The 16,346-nt window shown below is 41.5% G+C and overlaps 2 protein-coding genes and 1 non-coding gene across 3 annotated transcripts; 2 read left to right on the top strand and 1 right to left on the bottom strand.

Annotated features, from left to right (window-relative positions):
* The first annotated feature begins 228 nt into the window (after positions 1 to 228).
* Positions 229 to 311, top strand: Trnal-cag. The gene has a single exon. It is a non-coding gene; the product is annotated as a tRNA-Leu (tRNA).
* Positions 312 to 10,773: 10,462 nt separating this feature from the next.
* On the top strand, positions 10,774 to 11,628 carry LOC122620824 (serine protease 1). The gene has a single exon (XM_043798464.1). The coding sequence runs from the start codon at positions 10,777 to 10,779 to the stop codon at positions 11,590 to 11,592; it is 816 nt and encodes a 271-aa protein (XP_043654399.1). The 5' UTR covers positions 10,774 to 10,776; the 3' UTR covers positions 11,593 to 11,628.
* Positions 11,629 to 13,684: 2,056 nt separating this feature from the next.
* LOC122617100 (phenoloxidase-activating factor 2) lies at positions 13,685 to 15,887 on the bottom strand. The gene is made up of 3 exons (XM_043792806.1): positions 15,795 to 15,887; positions 14,720 to 15,183; positions 13,685 to 14,659 (listed from the first exon to the last, which is right to left on the bottom strand). The coding sequence occupies exons 2-3, from the start codon at positions 15,173 to 15,175 to the stop codon at positions 13,781 to 13,783; spliced, it is 1,335 nt and encodes a 444-aa protein (XP_043648741.1). The 5' UTR covers positions 15,176 to 15,183; positions 15,795 to 15,887; the 3' UTR covers positions 13,685 to 13,780.
* Positions 15,888 to 16,346: the final 459 nt, after the last annotated feature.

Genomic DNA, 16,346 nt, shown 5'->3' with positions numbered 1-16,346 from the left:
TGGATAAATGAATAAACCGAACTATTTTTTAGTTTTACTTGAGCGATGTATTGTTTTGGAATTGGGATCTATTTGTGAACATAAATATATCAAATATCTGGGCTGCAATCGAGTTTTTGCTATCGATCAATGTTCAGTTCATCAAAGCTCTCTAGAACTTTTCATTACGCTTTCTACTAAATCAAATGGTTTGTAAACATATTGGTGCTCAGTCCGAACGTTGGTCAAGTCAGGATGGCCGAGTGGTCTAAGGCGCTGCGTTCAGGTCGCAGTCTACTCTGTAGGCGTGGGTTCGAATCCCACTTCTGACAAGAATTTTTTATCTCTTTTAATTTTTTAAATTAATTACTTGTTTTTCTTGCCAGCTCGAGGTCAACGTTAACTGCACTGTGCAAAGAGCTCGGCGAATTCGCTCAGCCGCATTAAATTGTTTAAGCCTTTGACTTGTTCGCTTGCACTTGTTTGCCAATGTAAATGACACAATTAGCACGCCTCGCTGCGTCCACTTGCTGCAGTGTTTACTGTAGTGTCATTGCCCCACCGTTCCGCGTTTGTTTGCCCCGTGTCTCTGTTTACTGACTCCTACCGCTTTGAGCATTTATAAGGCCGTTAAAAAGCAAGGAATTGTTAATTTCTTACTGGCAAATAATGAACGTCTGGGACCATCAGCGGTACTAGCCCTTTTTCCCCAAAACATATTTACATACATATTTAGTGTTGTTCAAAGATATAAGAATATGCACGCTCTCCCTAACCGGCACTCTAAGTCTTCAATTATTGTATACAATCGAGTCAAGCGGGCGATCATCTTGCTCCCAAAGTAATGTTAACAAAAGGGCAGCACATGTAAGATTTTTGTCACAATTTAGTCCTAAGCTGAGATCAAAGAAATAAAGACGTGAAATCTATTTCTCCAAGTTTCGTTTATTCTTAGCGTTGACCTTAGTCAACTGACGGGACATTAGTTCGACTCAATAAAACTCACTATATATGTATGTATGAGCTGGCCCACGATATTACACACAATTAGCTTTTAAAATACTTAACGAATATGAAAATATATATAACAAGATAGAACGCTATAGTCTAGTTTCTCGAAAGGAAGTTTATAGAGGGGGAAAGTGATATCTAAAGGAATAAAAGTATGTTGTAATCTTCATTAATTGATTTAATAGCTTTGACATTTATTTCATGCTAATACGCTTGCAGTAGCTTATATTTATAATTTGTAGTAATTAAATGCCATGTCTGTTTGTCCGTCCGTATGAACGTCGAGTTCTCGGAAACTATGAAAGCTACTACGTCAAGATTAGATATGCAGATTCTATTCTAATTTCTGAATTTATTATTTGCCTTGCCAATTTCCATCGGTATACCAAAAACATTTTGGTAGGCGACGCCTACCCTAACGCCCACAAGCTACCTCAAACTATCGCACCCACACTTTTAACACATTAACAATTTTTTAATTGTATTTTTTTTCTAATACTAACTGTGTCTGAAAAATGTTGAAATTTCTCGTTCTCACTTTCATTAGCTGAGAAGCGGGTATCTGACAGTCGGGGAACCCGACTGTAGCTTTCTTTCTTTTTATACCCGTTACTCGTTATACCCGTTACTCGTAGAGTAAAAGGGTATACTAAATTCGTTGAAAAGTATGTAACAGGCAGAAAGAAGCGTTTCCGACCACATAAAGTATATATATTCTTGATCAGGATCAATAGCCGAGTCGATTTGGCCATGTCCGTCTGTCCGTCCGTCTGTCTGTCTGTCCGTCTGTCTGTCTGTCCGTCTGTCTGTCCGTCCGTATGAACGTCGAGATCTCAGAAACTATAAAAGCTAGAAAGTTGAGAATAAGCATACAAACTCCAGAGACATAGACGCAGTGCAAGTGTCGATTCATGTTGCCACGCCCACTCTAACGCCCACAAACCGCCTAAAACTGCCACGCCAACACTTTTGAAAACGGTTTTGATATTTTTTAATTTTTGTATTTGTCTTGTAAATTTCTATCGATTTGCCAAAAAACTTTTTGCCACGCCCACTCTAACGCCCACAAACCGCCCAAAGCTGCCACGCCCACACTTTTGAAAATGTTTTATATTTTTTCATTTTTATATTAGTCTAGTAAATTTCTATCGATTTGTCAAAAAACTTTTTGCCACGCCCACTCTAACGCCCACAAACCGCCAAAAACTGTCAGTGTTGAAGACTCTCCTGCGCACTTTCACCATCTGAGTAACGGGTATCAGATAGTCGGGGAACTCGACTCTCTTGTTTTATATTCTCTCTTGTTTTATATTGCTTTCATTAACCAAAAATAAACTTTTAAGTCTTACAATGAAACCTTTTTGGCATTTTGAACAGTAAACAGATCCAGGCATTATAAAGTGGAACGACACTTATGCAGCACATAAACTATAAATTATAAACTTTCCAAATTTCTTTGGGCATGAAGAGACTATTAGATAGTATTTTGTGGTAAAAGCTTTAATATGAGCAAAGACAAAATTCGTACAAAACGCCGGAGTTCCCACATTTTTTGTTTCCTGATTAAGTTTACTGCACTACTAACACTTATAAACATAATAAAAGGTGTAAAGGCATGCCGCTTACTTGCATATAATATATGTATGAAAATCATTAACATTCATAGCATATTTTTTAACTTTATAACAAAATGTAATTATTTAATATCTATAAAATATAGTTGAAGCCCAACGCTCGATATCTAAATCAAGGCACCTATTTTTATGTCCATGAGTGTACATGGAAGCCACTCAAAAACTGCAGGAAAATGGTACCCCCCCACAAAAGAGATTCCGAGTTCCGAGACTTTAGCTGAATGCGATGACACTAATAAAATTAATAGACCATGTCTGACTGACGAAGGATAGGGAATATGAACCACAGCGTTCCCCATAAACCCACAAGGATTCCATACTCAAACATCACGCTCAATAGATTTTAAATGACAGACCATATCTGAGGGGGACGAGAAGTTGCAGATAAAAGTGCCAACGAAAAACGCACTTATTCCAAAGAACAATTAAAGCTCAAAATATGTGTGTTTATTAATTTGTTGATTTAAAAATTATTTATTGTGATTTGATTACGATGGTTTTAAATACCAAATAACTATAATTACCAAATTTAGAAATTATTGCTGAAAAAAATCAGAGGTACAAGCTTATGGAAGATGCATTGAAGAGACTGGAATGTTAAGCACATTCAAGATAAGCACAATCAGACACGGATTCAGAAACAGCACCCGACATACATATTTATGCGAATCTTCAACTGAAATGCAACTGCAGATGCATCTATATCTACAAGAACTGGAGCTGTGTCATTTCGGTGGACTGCGTGACTGTGGCTTTTCCTCTGTTTGATGCATTCGACAAAATGAAACTTAGTCAAATGGGAATTTGCATCGGGGAGGGGCTCTGACCTCTCATGACACATTCTCCATATCTGGCATTTGCATTTTTACTGCAAATTCGAAATCGATTGTGATGTTCCCTCAACGGACTTGGGTTACATCTCTGTTTCGAATGAGATGCGAACAATGGACTGTGCACAGTGCACTGACTGCGTTTTATTGGCCTGAAGCAACAGAAAGGCATATTTGCTGGAATATTTATCTAGTCAATGCAGTAATCTCAATACTTTTGCCCGGCTTTCCATTTCCGCCCGGGCCTTGTCGAACACGTCCTTCTCATATGGCGTCTGATTTCCGCTTTGCGCTTCAGCGAACTGTGGATGATAGACTGGGATTGACAGTCCGTCCGTGTCAGTGGGCGTGTTCCCGTGTCCTTCCCAGTGAAAGTTGTCTCTAGACTTTCCCCGTAGAGAGTATGCCAGTTACTTTCATTGGCATTGAACGCGCATTTCAATATTTGCAATTGATGCATTCAATGCATTCATTTGTTGACGAGATAAACGAGATTTTATTCTCGGCCTAAAAAGCGCTTTAAGAATCCTATGCAGTTCTATTCTATATGTATACGTGATTGCATTACAATTCAATTAAGCATTCAAATGGCATTTACCACTTTAATGCATAATGTATTTATTTTTGCGAGCTAATTGCTTAACAATATATCGGGCTCAAATTTAAAATCTGCGTATTTGAACACATTTAATTAAATGTGCATCAGCGTGCGTAGATGCAAGCAAAGTTTTTATGACAAGTCGGTTGCCTCCTCGAAAGCCAACTGCTGCGCTTAACAAGATTTCTTTACGCCGTGTTGCACATTTTGCGAATGTTGGCAAGTTCAAGCGGCTGTGAAAATGCACACGCTTTCCGCCGGCGGAATGGCCCATGCTACTCCCCTCCTCCTACTCAGCAACTACATCCATTTGATAAGCATCACTACCACTATATAGCTGCTTGAAAGACAACAAAATGCCGCACGTGTTGCAAGTTCATAGAATTGAACAACTTTCTCTATGAGCCAGTGCATTAATATGCCGTTACGAAGTGCATGACTATTTCAACGCGCAACAGCAGGGTAGAAAAATGATAATGAACATTCTGATAGAAAATGTTGGAAACATTTCTTTTTTTCTCTTAAGCTTGTTAAAACAGTATCGAGTCTTTAAATATTGGTTTTTAAACCCATAACTGCTTTTGTGGACTGCATTAAAGGAACGCCATTAATATCTCTACAATATGAATGCCAAAAAATGTTTGAATTGGAAGATTTATTAAAAAGTTTATAAATAAGTTAAGTAATGTCCGTCCGTCGGTTTGTCCGTATGAACGCTGTGCTCTTGGAAAATTTACATGCCCAAAATCCGCTCGAAATGGAACCCTGTTGAAAAATACTTGGTTTTAATTCTGCCAATTGCAATGGATATGCCAAAAGAATTTTAAAATTTCTCCTTCGCACTCCCACTAGCTGAATAACGGCTAAATGATCTTAAACTCAGAACTGATTTTGTGAAATTTTTGTGACTTAACTTTTAAGTTTAAAGTTATTCAATTTATTTGCACCTATACAAGTGGGGAAAACATCGCCCAATTTTCCTTCTTACCCAGTTCATCTGTACTGCATTTATCTGCAGCTCTTTCAGATAGTAAGCGGTAAAGTTAGGACACTAGATACTGCGCAGCCGCACAGAGCGCGTTTTTCTCTGGGAGGAAAGCTCTTGATGACTCTGAAACTGCAACTAATTTGAATCAAAACATATCGAACCACCTCAACACAACCTACTCACCGGCATTGTGTTTGTTTCCATTCGAAGATGTCCATAGACGAACTGGGCGAACATTTGATTGAATTGTTATGGTTACGAGAGTCGGGTGCATGCTATTTGTTGTTTCTATAGATTTGTACCTGTCCTGGCTCCTCACTTTTCCTCTCTGCCAGGATTGTTTTCTTTTTCGGGCTTTTCTATTGCCATTCGAAAAAGTGCACATTTTAGGCGGAAGTCTGAGTGTGTGTGTGTGCTTGTTTTGTTCAAATAACTAGTACAACGTTTGTACGTGAGTTGATTTTTGCAGCTACCAACTTCACCGGTGTATTCGTATTTGTCTACATCTGGAATTTTTAGACGAGCGAATTGGTCTACTTAATGCTTGAGTAGTCATTGTTTTTCACGTAAAACCTAGTCGACCCTGACCTATTTAGCCCATCTATTTCTTTTCCACCATTCCATTGTGATGGAGTCGACTGAACTGAACTGAACCGAACTGAACTGACTGTTGTTCGAAACTTATTTGCATATTATGTCCTTCACAGGCAGTTACACATTCACATGTGCAGACGTCATTCCCACGTCACTCTTTGGTGTGTCATCATATGGAAAGGCAAGTGCACAGGAAAAATGGAGTGTTATTTTATCGAATTGCATAAGTAATCTACGATATATATAAAACTTTAAACTCGATGACATCGCTTTGGTTGCTGCAATTCATTTTGAGATAAAACGAAGATTAAATCATACAAAAATGTCTGGCTTTAGGGCTTGAAAGATGCATTCAATATTTTTGTCCTGTGTGTCATTCCAGTTATTTCATCCTTTTGACATGCAGTGATCCATGTTCGTCATTGTGAGTTGGCCAAGTGTCACCGACAATGACCGGCAAATGTCGGGCACAAGCGTTTAATTGACATAATTAGCTGCCTGTCTTCTCGCATATGTCTGCCACAAATGGAGTCAGTCTGTTTTGATTACCCAAGCGGCGAAAGTGCTCATATGCGTTAATGCGAAAAGAAGTGAAACGTCGAGCTAACGTTACGTCTTCTTCAATGTTCCATTACAAATTGTAACCTATTTGTTTTATTTAACTTCTCATTCAATTTCATTAGTTTAAGTTAAGTGCTTAAGTATATTTAAAAGGCTTATTAGTTATGACAAGAAAATATAACAGTTGTCGTTGGTTATATTTCGGTACTATGCCTTTGTTTGTTAGTAGTCTGCTGGGTTTTCCAGCTTTAAGAGTTGGCGTTTGAGGACACCTGCAGCGGGATTGGTGAAGTGAAACATTTTCCGGGCATGTTGTCGACATTTTTATGGCTGCCACGTTTGCTTACAGTACCGGTCCGTATCCTTCTGCTTTCGCCTGCCAGCCACTTGGCTGCCCAATTAAAAGTTTTAGCACATTTTCACTTGAAATTAATTGTCGGTGAACGTAATTCATGTCCGAGACACAATTGCGCTAAAGGAGCGCGGCACAGGACCCAGGACTCACAAACAACAGCCAGAGGGAAACAGGACCTGCAAATGTGGCCAAGTGCACCATCGCCTATAAAGAGAAAGGATAGCAGGAGATAGCCGAAACTATTTAGGGCTTGTGCCACTTTGTAGTTGCTTTCTGTTGCATACTTATGTGCGCTAATGCCGGAACATTTCAACTAACTGCCCAATTTCGGACTTTCAGGCAAGAAAACTATGTGCATCTCAAGTTCCTTTAGATTGCAGTCAGAGAAACTAAGCAGGAGGATGTCGGAAAAGTGAGTTTAGGAAAAGGAAAGACCAAGAAATATAAAAACAGCTGGGAGTACATTTCCGTCACTTTATCAAAAGCAAGGAAGCTACATTTTCTCATTTATCATTTCATTTATTCGAATATTATTATGGCAGCTTTATATATGATATAGTTATCCGATTTACTTATTTTTAATTAGATTAACAAACAGAGATAAAAGAAGAGAGGGAAATTAGTCGAGTTCTCAGCTAGTGGGAGTGCAAGCGGGAATGTTTAACATTCTATTTGGCATATCGATAGAAATAAAGTAACAAAAATAATACAATTAAGAAATATATAAATAATTAAAATTTCAAAAGTGCGGGCATTGCGATATGGGCGGTGGGCGTTGCAAACAGTTATTTGGCAAATCGATAATAATTTACAAGACCAATACAAAACTGAACAAGAGATAACGCTATAGTCGAGTTCCCCGACAATCTGATACCCGTTACTCAGCTATTCGAAGTGCGAAGGAGAGTCTTCAGAACATACAGTTTTTTTCGGTTTGAGGGCGTTAGAGTGGGCGTGGCAAAAAGTTTTTTGGCAAATCGATAGAAATTTACAAGTCTAATACAAAAATGGCAGTTTTGGGCGGTTTGTGGGCGTTAGAGTGGGTGTGGCATAAAGTTTTTTGGCAAATCGATAGAAATTTACAAGACTAATACAAAAATGAAAAAATATCAAAACATTTTTCAAAAGTGTGGGCGTGGCAGTTTTATGCGGTTTGTGGGCGTTAGAGTGGGCGTGGCAACATGAATCGACAAACTTGCGCTGCGTCTATGTCTCTGGAGTCCGTATGTTTAATCTCAACTTTCTAGCTTTTGTAGTTCCGGAGATCTCGTCGTTCATACGGACAGACGGACAGACGGACGGACGGACGGACAGACGGACGGACAGACGGACATGGCCAGATCGACTCGGCTACTGATCCTGATCAAGAATATATATACTTTATATGGTCGGAAACGCTTCCTTCTGCCTGTTACATACTTTTCAACGAATCTAGTATACCCTTTTACTCTACGAATAACGGGTATAAAAATATCAAAACATTTTTCAAAAGTGTGGGCGCTGCGTCTATGTCTCTGAATTCGGCCAGCTTTTATAGTTCCTGGGATCTGGCCAGATCAAGAATATATATATATATACCTTCACCTTTTTTAGTAACTGGAATAAATATAGATTGCGGTAATTTCCTTTTAAAATGATCAAAACTATTTACATAATGATGTGACGTTTAACCACCTCATTATGGACGTATGTACATATATAACAGTTAAAAATGTTTAACCTTAAAACGAAAATTACATTTTCTGAACAATGGAAAACATCATTAAAGTGATACTACACAAATCATGCCGGAAAAGCGAGGTCGAGTTGAGGGGTCACCCGCTATTTGGCCAGACCCCAGCGAAAGCTATAAATATCAGCTCACCGCCATTTGGCAGGAACAAAATGAAAATTTTCAATTAAGTTAAAGGCCACTGTCGATAGAGAGCCAATGTCATTAGCAGGAGCAGCGACTCTACAGGACATAAATTAAAATCGAAGCCAGGGCAATTTAATGTCCATTCAATGGCAGTCCGTGGCAGGCAGGCAGGTGGCCATAAAATGACATAAAACGGCACACTTCGGTGTTTAAATAATGCTAGAAATTGCATTTAGAATCTGTCTGCTTTTGGCAGGTGGGGATTGGGGATTGGGGATTGGAGTATTCTGACCGCCACAACTAATTGACAATTCAAAATGTTTTGGGATGCCAAGAGGAGCTGGCGGGCCGGTCATAAAGTTAATAAGCAATTTGCATAACAAATTGTCTAAAACGCTGACAACATATCGCACGAAATGGAATGGCCGAATGTGAATCCGAATGGGACCCAGAGTGCAGCTATGCCCGGCTAATTTTGCAGGCTCTGTGTTGCGTATACGCAGTGTGGACCGCCGAGTGGGCATGCATTTAATTGTTTCCAACCGCACAGTCCCAGTCCCAGTCCCAGTTCCAGTCCCTCCGGTCATGGCACTCATACACTTCGGATTTTTGCAAATGTGCATGCACGTAATTTATTCTCGGTCTGTTAATTAGCACGACAACATTCTTGCGGCCGAGTGGGATGGTTAATTAATGGACTAATGGAGTACCTCTTGGTCTGATCCTTAGATGGCTCAAAGCCATTATCGTTTATTTATGTATGTCTTTTCAATTTAAGCCTTCTAGTCCAGTTATAATGGCGAGTTTATAAGGTTTCACGAGAACACTACGGTTGGTTTTTTATAGCTTAAACTTAATTCAAAGTTTCTTTAAGTTAATCAATATGAACTATACGTAATCGTATACTGTCTACGACCAGAAGTTGCCAAGAATTTAATTTGTTTTTTGGCAAACAATGTGTGATCTCAGAGGAAATTTAACATGTTGAAGAAAATTAGTAATATTAAAAAATGTAACATCAGAAGGCGGCATAGTAATGATCACGATGCAGCTTTAATACCATTTATCTCAATAGCTTGGTAATTCCCTTTCCAATTACACCGCTCCGCCTTCCGGGGGCTGAAGCCTTAGTTTCAGTTTCCGGCTTCCACATACGGCTCTTCCTGAACAGGGTATGTGAGTAACACGATTATGGGTGCGTTTAGCGGACCTTCCACGGCAATTAGCCAGTGTCAATTGTTCATGCCGCCGAGTGTGGGCGCGTGCATGGGACATTAGTGGATGCTTTTTCTCCCACATTGCAATGACCTGTATGCATAACGCTCATATATGCACATACGTACATATACATATGTATATGTGGCAGGCAACTAGCTAACTGCCATTTGCAGCTGTTTCTATTTCCGTTCACTGGCCACAAAGCTGCAACGCTCCTTCGTCCATTCCGTCCTGTCCCGTCCGGTCCATTTTCCCCTGGGCACTACATCATTTGTAATTTGATGGGTCGGAGAGGTCGAGGACAAAGGGACAGACAGATGGCAAGGAACTGTGCCTCAAAGTATGCAACACAATTGCGGCCAGGGCCATTATAATTGCAAACACACAAAGCAACACAATCGCTCAAACACGAACACAGCCCTTTCCATCTGCCCATCGAAATGCATTTGCTGTTAGCAGTTGCATTTTGCATTTTGCATTATGCTTTGCTATAATTAAATGATTATCAATTCGGCAAATATTTGATTGTGCCCGGCTTGCGGAAGGAAAGCTAATCAAGCGTAAATTGATCTCAGCCAGCACAAGTAAATGACCAAAGCTCTGGTCGAATCAGGGCTTCTCTTTGATGAGGGAAAACGAAAATTCTACAGCTCCTTCATTATTTTGTCTTTTTTATACATTTGGGTACCAACTCTGAAGGGCTTAAATAGCATGGCGGCTACAGCGTTTGCCTGTAATTTCTCTTTTTGCAGAAAAGTATAATCCTCTTCACGTGGTGAACTGAAAATTATTCTATTTATGGCTAGTTTTACATTTCTGATTGTACGCTTTGGGTTCTTCGATCATCAGCTTAATCAATATTATCTGCTTATAAGCATGACCATCAATACCGAATAAAAGAACTTTACAGTGCCTCACATAAGTTTGATGCCAAAAACATCCAGGGGTGTTAGTATTCTTTCGCCGCCAAAGGATAATTTATTAAGCTCGAAACTCTTCCGATTGCTTATCTAATCCCTCTTGGAGTTTCTATTAAATTCAAAATAACCTAAATTTATGAGTGCGATACTTTCGCTGATAAGGATACCGATAAGGTTGACATTTAAAAAGGTTGGTTGGGCCATTGCTAGCCAGTTGTTCGTTGACCAACATGAAGACCTTTGTTTTTCTAGCCTGTTTGGCTGTCGCCTCTGCAGGAGTGATGCCCTCCGAGCCCGCCAAGGCTGTCCCAGTGAAGGACATGCCCCGCGCCGGCAAGATCGAGGGTCGCATTACCAATGGATACCCGGCCTACGAGGGCAAGATTCCCTACATTGTGGGGCTGAGCTTCAACGATGGCGGCTACTGGTGCGGCGGTTCCATCATCGACCACACCTGGGTCCTGACCGCAGCCCACTGCACGAACAATGCCAACCATGTGCTCATCTACTTCGGTGCCAGCTTCCGCCACGAGGCCCAGTACACCCACTGGGTGAGCCGCAGCGACATGATCCAGCATCCCGACTGGAACGACTTCCTGAACAACGACATCGCCCTGATCCGCATCCCCCACGTGGACTTCTGGCACTTGGTCAACAAGGTGGAGCTGCCCAGCTACGACGATCGCTACAACAGCTTCTCCGGCTGGTGGGCAGTGGCCTCAGGATGGGGTCTGACCGACAACAACAGCGGCATGTCCAACTACCTGAACAGCGTGGATGTCCCGATCATGGACAACAACGACTGCCGCAACTACTACGGTGGCAACTACGTCACCGACAACACCATCTGCATCAACACCGACGGCGGCAGGTCCTCCTGCAGCGGTGACTCCGGCGGTCCCTTGGTCCTGCACGATACCAACCGCATCGTGGGCATCGTATCCTTCGGCAGCGGAGAGGGCTGTACCGCCGGCCGCCCCGCCGGATTCACTCGCGTCACCGGATACCTGGACTGGATCCGCGACCACACCGGCATTGTATACTAAAAACTTAAACTTAATAAAGCAATCATATAAAAACCATCCAAATCTCGACCAAAGTGGTCATATTTTCTATTTGCACAGACGGGAAAAAGATAAGGTATCGTCTAAGTGTTCTTATTAAGTGGAGTAGGAAGTTACATATGTAAGTATGTTCCGATCACAGAATAGGAAATCAGTACTTGGGTAGTTCCAACCGATAAGCAAATCCCTTAGGCTCACAGCGATAAGTTGGCCCTAAGTAGTGAAAGTGACCATTATTAATCATTATATTGGCTTTAAATTATAAGGTAGTGAAGGCATTGAAAAACATCGCCTCAGGTGGGATCAAAGATAAAGAAAGCTCAAACTGTCTTTGAAATTGTTATTTACGTTTATGATAATCAGTGCTGTTGTTTTCTAAAGTTCTGCATTCAGTATTCATATATTTAACAAAAATTGTGTTTTATTATAACCATAGATGTATAGGCCACAGCAACTACAGAAGCTTCGTGCCCAATTGCAATACCTGTTCCGATCACAGAATAGGAAATCAGTTCTTGGGTAGTTCTAACCGATAAGCAAATCCGTTAGGCTCACAGCGATAAGTTGGCCCTAAGTAGTGAAAGTAAAGTGAGTGACCATTATTAATCATGACTATAGGGCTTTAAATTATAAGGTATTGAAGGCATTGGACATTGAACATCGCCTCAGGGTGGATCAAACTACCAATTTCTTATCAATACACAAGAGATAAAGAAAGCTCAAACTCCTGTCTTTGAAATTGTTATTTACGTTAAAGATAATCAGTGTTGCTGTTTTTTAAAGTTCGGCATTTATAAGGCGATTCAGTATTCATACATTCAATAAAAATTGTGTTTTATTATAGCCATAGATATATAGGCCACCGAAACTGCAGAAGCTGGCCACGACAATTGCAATACCTACTTTTGAAACCAACAAAATTAATACAGAACGCGAGGGCCGTAAAAGTGCCTAATAAATTACGAGAACCTAAAACAAAACAAAAACCGTTTAAACAATTTACTCGAGAAATGAGTGTGTGAACCTGCTCCTGGCTGGGGAATCGAGTGCCCGGGTGTGGAGAGGAGGATGGATCCTGCCGGAACAGCAGGCTGCCCGAAATCAATTCGCTATATCGCTGTAGCTCGGCCCAGCATGCAATTTCTCAATTTTTAGCGATTTAGGTCGTTGTTTCTCTTTCTTCCATTTCATGAGTCGCTTCCTGGTTAATTTGGTTCCATAGCCGCGATGGAAGAGTGGAGCACGGCAGATGGGGTGTCAAATGGGGGGTAGTCCACATAGCCATCTGCCATGGCTCCACTATTTATAAGCTGCTGGCATGAAGACGCTGTGCTCCTTGGCTCGAACTTCCCAGTGCCGCGCTCCTTTGTTCAAGGATTGCAATAAATCCAGTGACTTGGAGGTACGTTCGAGCTAAGTGCCTGGATGGAAAACTATCCCGTCGTTTAGGTTCAAGCTGGCAGGGATAAATAGCGGATATAGAAGACCGACGATGGCAGATAATGTTTGTAAATGATACGAGCTTGAAAAATTTCATCAGGCAGAGGGTTATTGCCCTAAGGAGCAACATTCGAATACTTTAGCAAAGAGAACGAATACTAGTCATCAATCAGATAAGTCAACATCCAACATTTAATGTTATTCATTAAAAGAGTTGTTTTTAATGCACTGAAATATAAACATGTTAAACTCATTCATAAAATAAAATTTTACAGGGTTTTGTAATTTGAGGGCGTTAGAGTGGGTGGGCCAAAATGTTATCTTTATATCAATGGAAACCTAAAATTAAAAAAAAAAACTAAGCAAATTGAGTTGAAAGTAATTCAAAACATTGCTCAAATTATGGGCGTGACAGTTTTGGGCGCTTCAATCATTTAAAACAAACTTGCGTCACTTGATATCTAACGAATCTAGTATACCCTTTTACTCTACGATCTGCAATTTTTTCATCGCAGTTCTCCGGATTTCGACGGTAAGGGCTAGATCGACTTTACTAGTAAAGTGAATAAAAGAACTGATCGCGTCCTCCGCAAAGTGTCTGAAATAGCCGTGCTTAAATATATATGCTGACCGCTGACTTACACACATCAAGTTTTGTTTTTATTTGGTTAATTTCGAAATTATAAATTGACCGTTATTTCTCATTTCACTTGTACCGTGAGGCTTGAGCTTATTGCGCCTGAAGCACGATTCCAAGTCCTCTGATCTTTTCGTCAATCCAGTCGCGCAGATAGGGTACGTTGACGTAGACGGCCGGGATATCTTCCACGGCGCACTCGACGCCCCAGGACACGATGCCCACCAGCTGATACCGATCCATTTCGCCAGGAATTTGACAGAAGAGCGGTGAGCCGCCGTCGCCCTTGCAGGTGTCCTTGCCAGGATCTCCGCCGGCGCAGATGAAGCTTGGTCGCAGACGGAAGCGAGACTCAAGTCGTGTGTTTCGCAGCTTCGCCTGGCACTCTTCCCGCTCCACCAGTGGCAGGTTAATCCGCTTGAGCACATGCTCCAGCTTGTCGCTGCCCGCCTCCTTGGTGCCCCAACCAGTGGCGTAACAGGTGACCGAGAGCAGCTGCTTGACCAGCTCCGGAGATTCCGGAGGCGGCAAGCACAGAGGCTGGATGTGCGGAGCCAGACGGATGGGCTCGTCCAGGAGCAACAGTGCAATGTCGTTGTACAACGAGTCCGGATTGAATTCGGAGTGCATGATGATCTCCTTAATACGGCTGCCCTGGTGCGGATACGGCTCGTTCAGGCTGTTCAGATCCCAGTCGCCAGCTCTAGCCACCAAGGTGTCCACCGTCTCGTTGACCAGGTTGTGCGAAGTGGTAACTACCAACCGCGGATGGATGAGAGTGCCGCCGCATAGAAACTCTTGGCGGCCTGTGAAGATACCCACCATCCAGGGAAACTCTCCGAATATAGAGACGTCCTCCGCGTAGGGGAACTTGTCGTTGTCGGGGATCAGACCCTTTGGATTGCTATAGCCACAGTTCTTGTACCTAAAGTTCGCCTGCTTCGCCACGTAGGGACTCTGGCTATCATCCACCTGGAAAAGATTCAGTATGTCAACAGGTATAAATATGGACACGAATGTTCACGGGCTGACCTTTTGATCCACGGCGCAACAGCGGTACAAGGACTTGCTGCACTGAATCGTGCTGATCCTCGGATTGATCAGGCTGATCCCGGAGTCGTTGATGACGTTGTCGCGGCACAGTTTCCTGGGCACACACTCCATATTGAAGCCGCAGCTCTCGTTCGGCGGCGGCTCCAGAACACTAGATACCTTGTCTCGAATCGTAGAGGGCACGGTTCTGGTCCTCTCAGACTGCGCTCTGTCGTAGCTCTCCAGCTGGGCCTTCTCGCAGCAAACCCTTTGGGTGCCGCAAAAGCGGGAGCTGCGTGGCCTAATTCCCTTTCGACCGGAATCGTCCGAGACGTCGCAACGCATCACCGAGGTGCACAGTTCGTCCTGGAGGCACATCGCTGACACCGTGTCCTGGGCGTCCGAAACGGCACAAAGCGACAGCAGGAGGAACCCCGCTGAGATCAGCCAGCTCATCTTCGTTGCTGGGAAAATGTCAGAGCGAGAATACGTGGGAGAACACTAGAGATAAGTGGAGCCTTAATCTCAAATAATGCACAATTGGGGTTATCGGCATCATTGGATTGAAAACTTGTGCATTCGTGATTAAATTTTGAAAACAAATCAATCATTGGAGCATAGACCTCGTACTTAATTTATCTTTATTTTATCTTTAAAAAAGCACAAATAATAATCCCATGGCATTAGTACTTCATATTTGATCAATTATACATCTGTAACAAAGTTTATGAGAGCTACAGAATTGTAGTATTTAATATTCACTAACATAACCCTCAGCTTGTGTTTATTTTGCACATATAATGTCCACTGAAAAATACTATTCACTACAATAATGGCTTAGGCTTGCAGTTCCAACTAACTATCAATGCAATTCTGGTTTTCACATACACTTCACATCAATGTCTTTAAACGGAACTGCAGTAAAATCTTTTAAATATATGTAAATTAGCACTATACATTTGACTGCAATTTATTGTAATAGCTTTATTATCAATTGGTGCCCTCGTCGATATGCGTAGTATTCGTTACAGCTCAAGTATGCGGATATGTAGGCGTATATACTGACAATATATACCTATGTGCTGGTCCAGTTTAATGCAAAGACAACTCCGATTGGAAACAATCTCGTAGCTACCGACTCGCGATGTCGACTGATCGACTAGAGTGCAAATCAAAGCCTTTATAGAACTTGCTTGGAAGATTCTAGGAGTCTCCGCTTGTAAGAGAACGTAAGAGAGCTAGGCTTATAGAGAGAGTGAAGAGGTCTGGGTTTTCCCATCCCTATCCTGTGACGCCCGAGTCACTGATTCACTCCCTCTTGATCCTGTAAAAGGATCATTCAGATGCACTGGAGAAATGCGAAAATCGTTGTGATTTTAAATACGTATTTTGTACTACTCTCTAAAAACAGCTTTTTCTTCTGCTTGTTCAACTTATCAACATGAATTGCTTTCCATCAACAGTTACCCTGAAAAATTTTATTTTTTTCAGGAAAATCCATTGATTTTGAGTTTTTTCCTTCATATATTCATTTACACATAGAGTTAAGTCTAATGGTTCATAAAGAACATATGAAGTATACATAAACACATTACTCTCCGTGTTCGTATTTAAAGATAAAGACATC

This window comes from Drosophila teissieri, chromosome 2L, assembly GCF_016746235.2.
Source record: "Drosophila teissieri strain GT53w chromosome 2L, Prin_Dtei_1.1, whole genome shotgun sequence".
Taxonomy (NCBI): domain Eukaryota; kingdom Metazoa; phylum Arthropoda; class Insecta; order Diptera; family Drosophilidae; genus Drosophila; species Drosophila teissieri.
Note: the sequence above shows the minus strand (reverse complement) of the source record. Positions and strands in the feature narration are given on the sequence as shown.

Coding starts and splice junctions, on each gene's coding strand:
- LOC122620824 (XM_043798464.1), top strand. CDS start 10,777: ATGAAGACCTTTGTTTTTCTAGCCTGTTTGGCTGTCGCCTCTGCAGGA.
- LOC122617100 (XM_043792806.1), bottom strand. CDS start 15,175: ATGAGCTGGCTGATCTCAGCGGGGTTCCTCCTGCTGTCGCTTTGTGCC. Junction 14,660..14,719: donor GTTGCGCCGTGGATCAAAAG/GTCAGCCCGTGA, acceptor AATCTTTTCCAG/GTGGATGATAGCCAGAGTCC.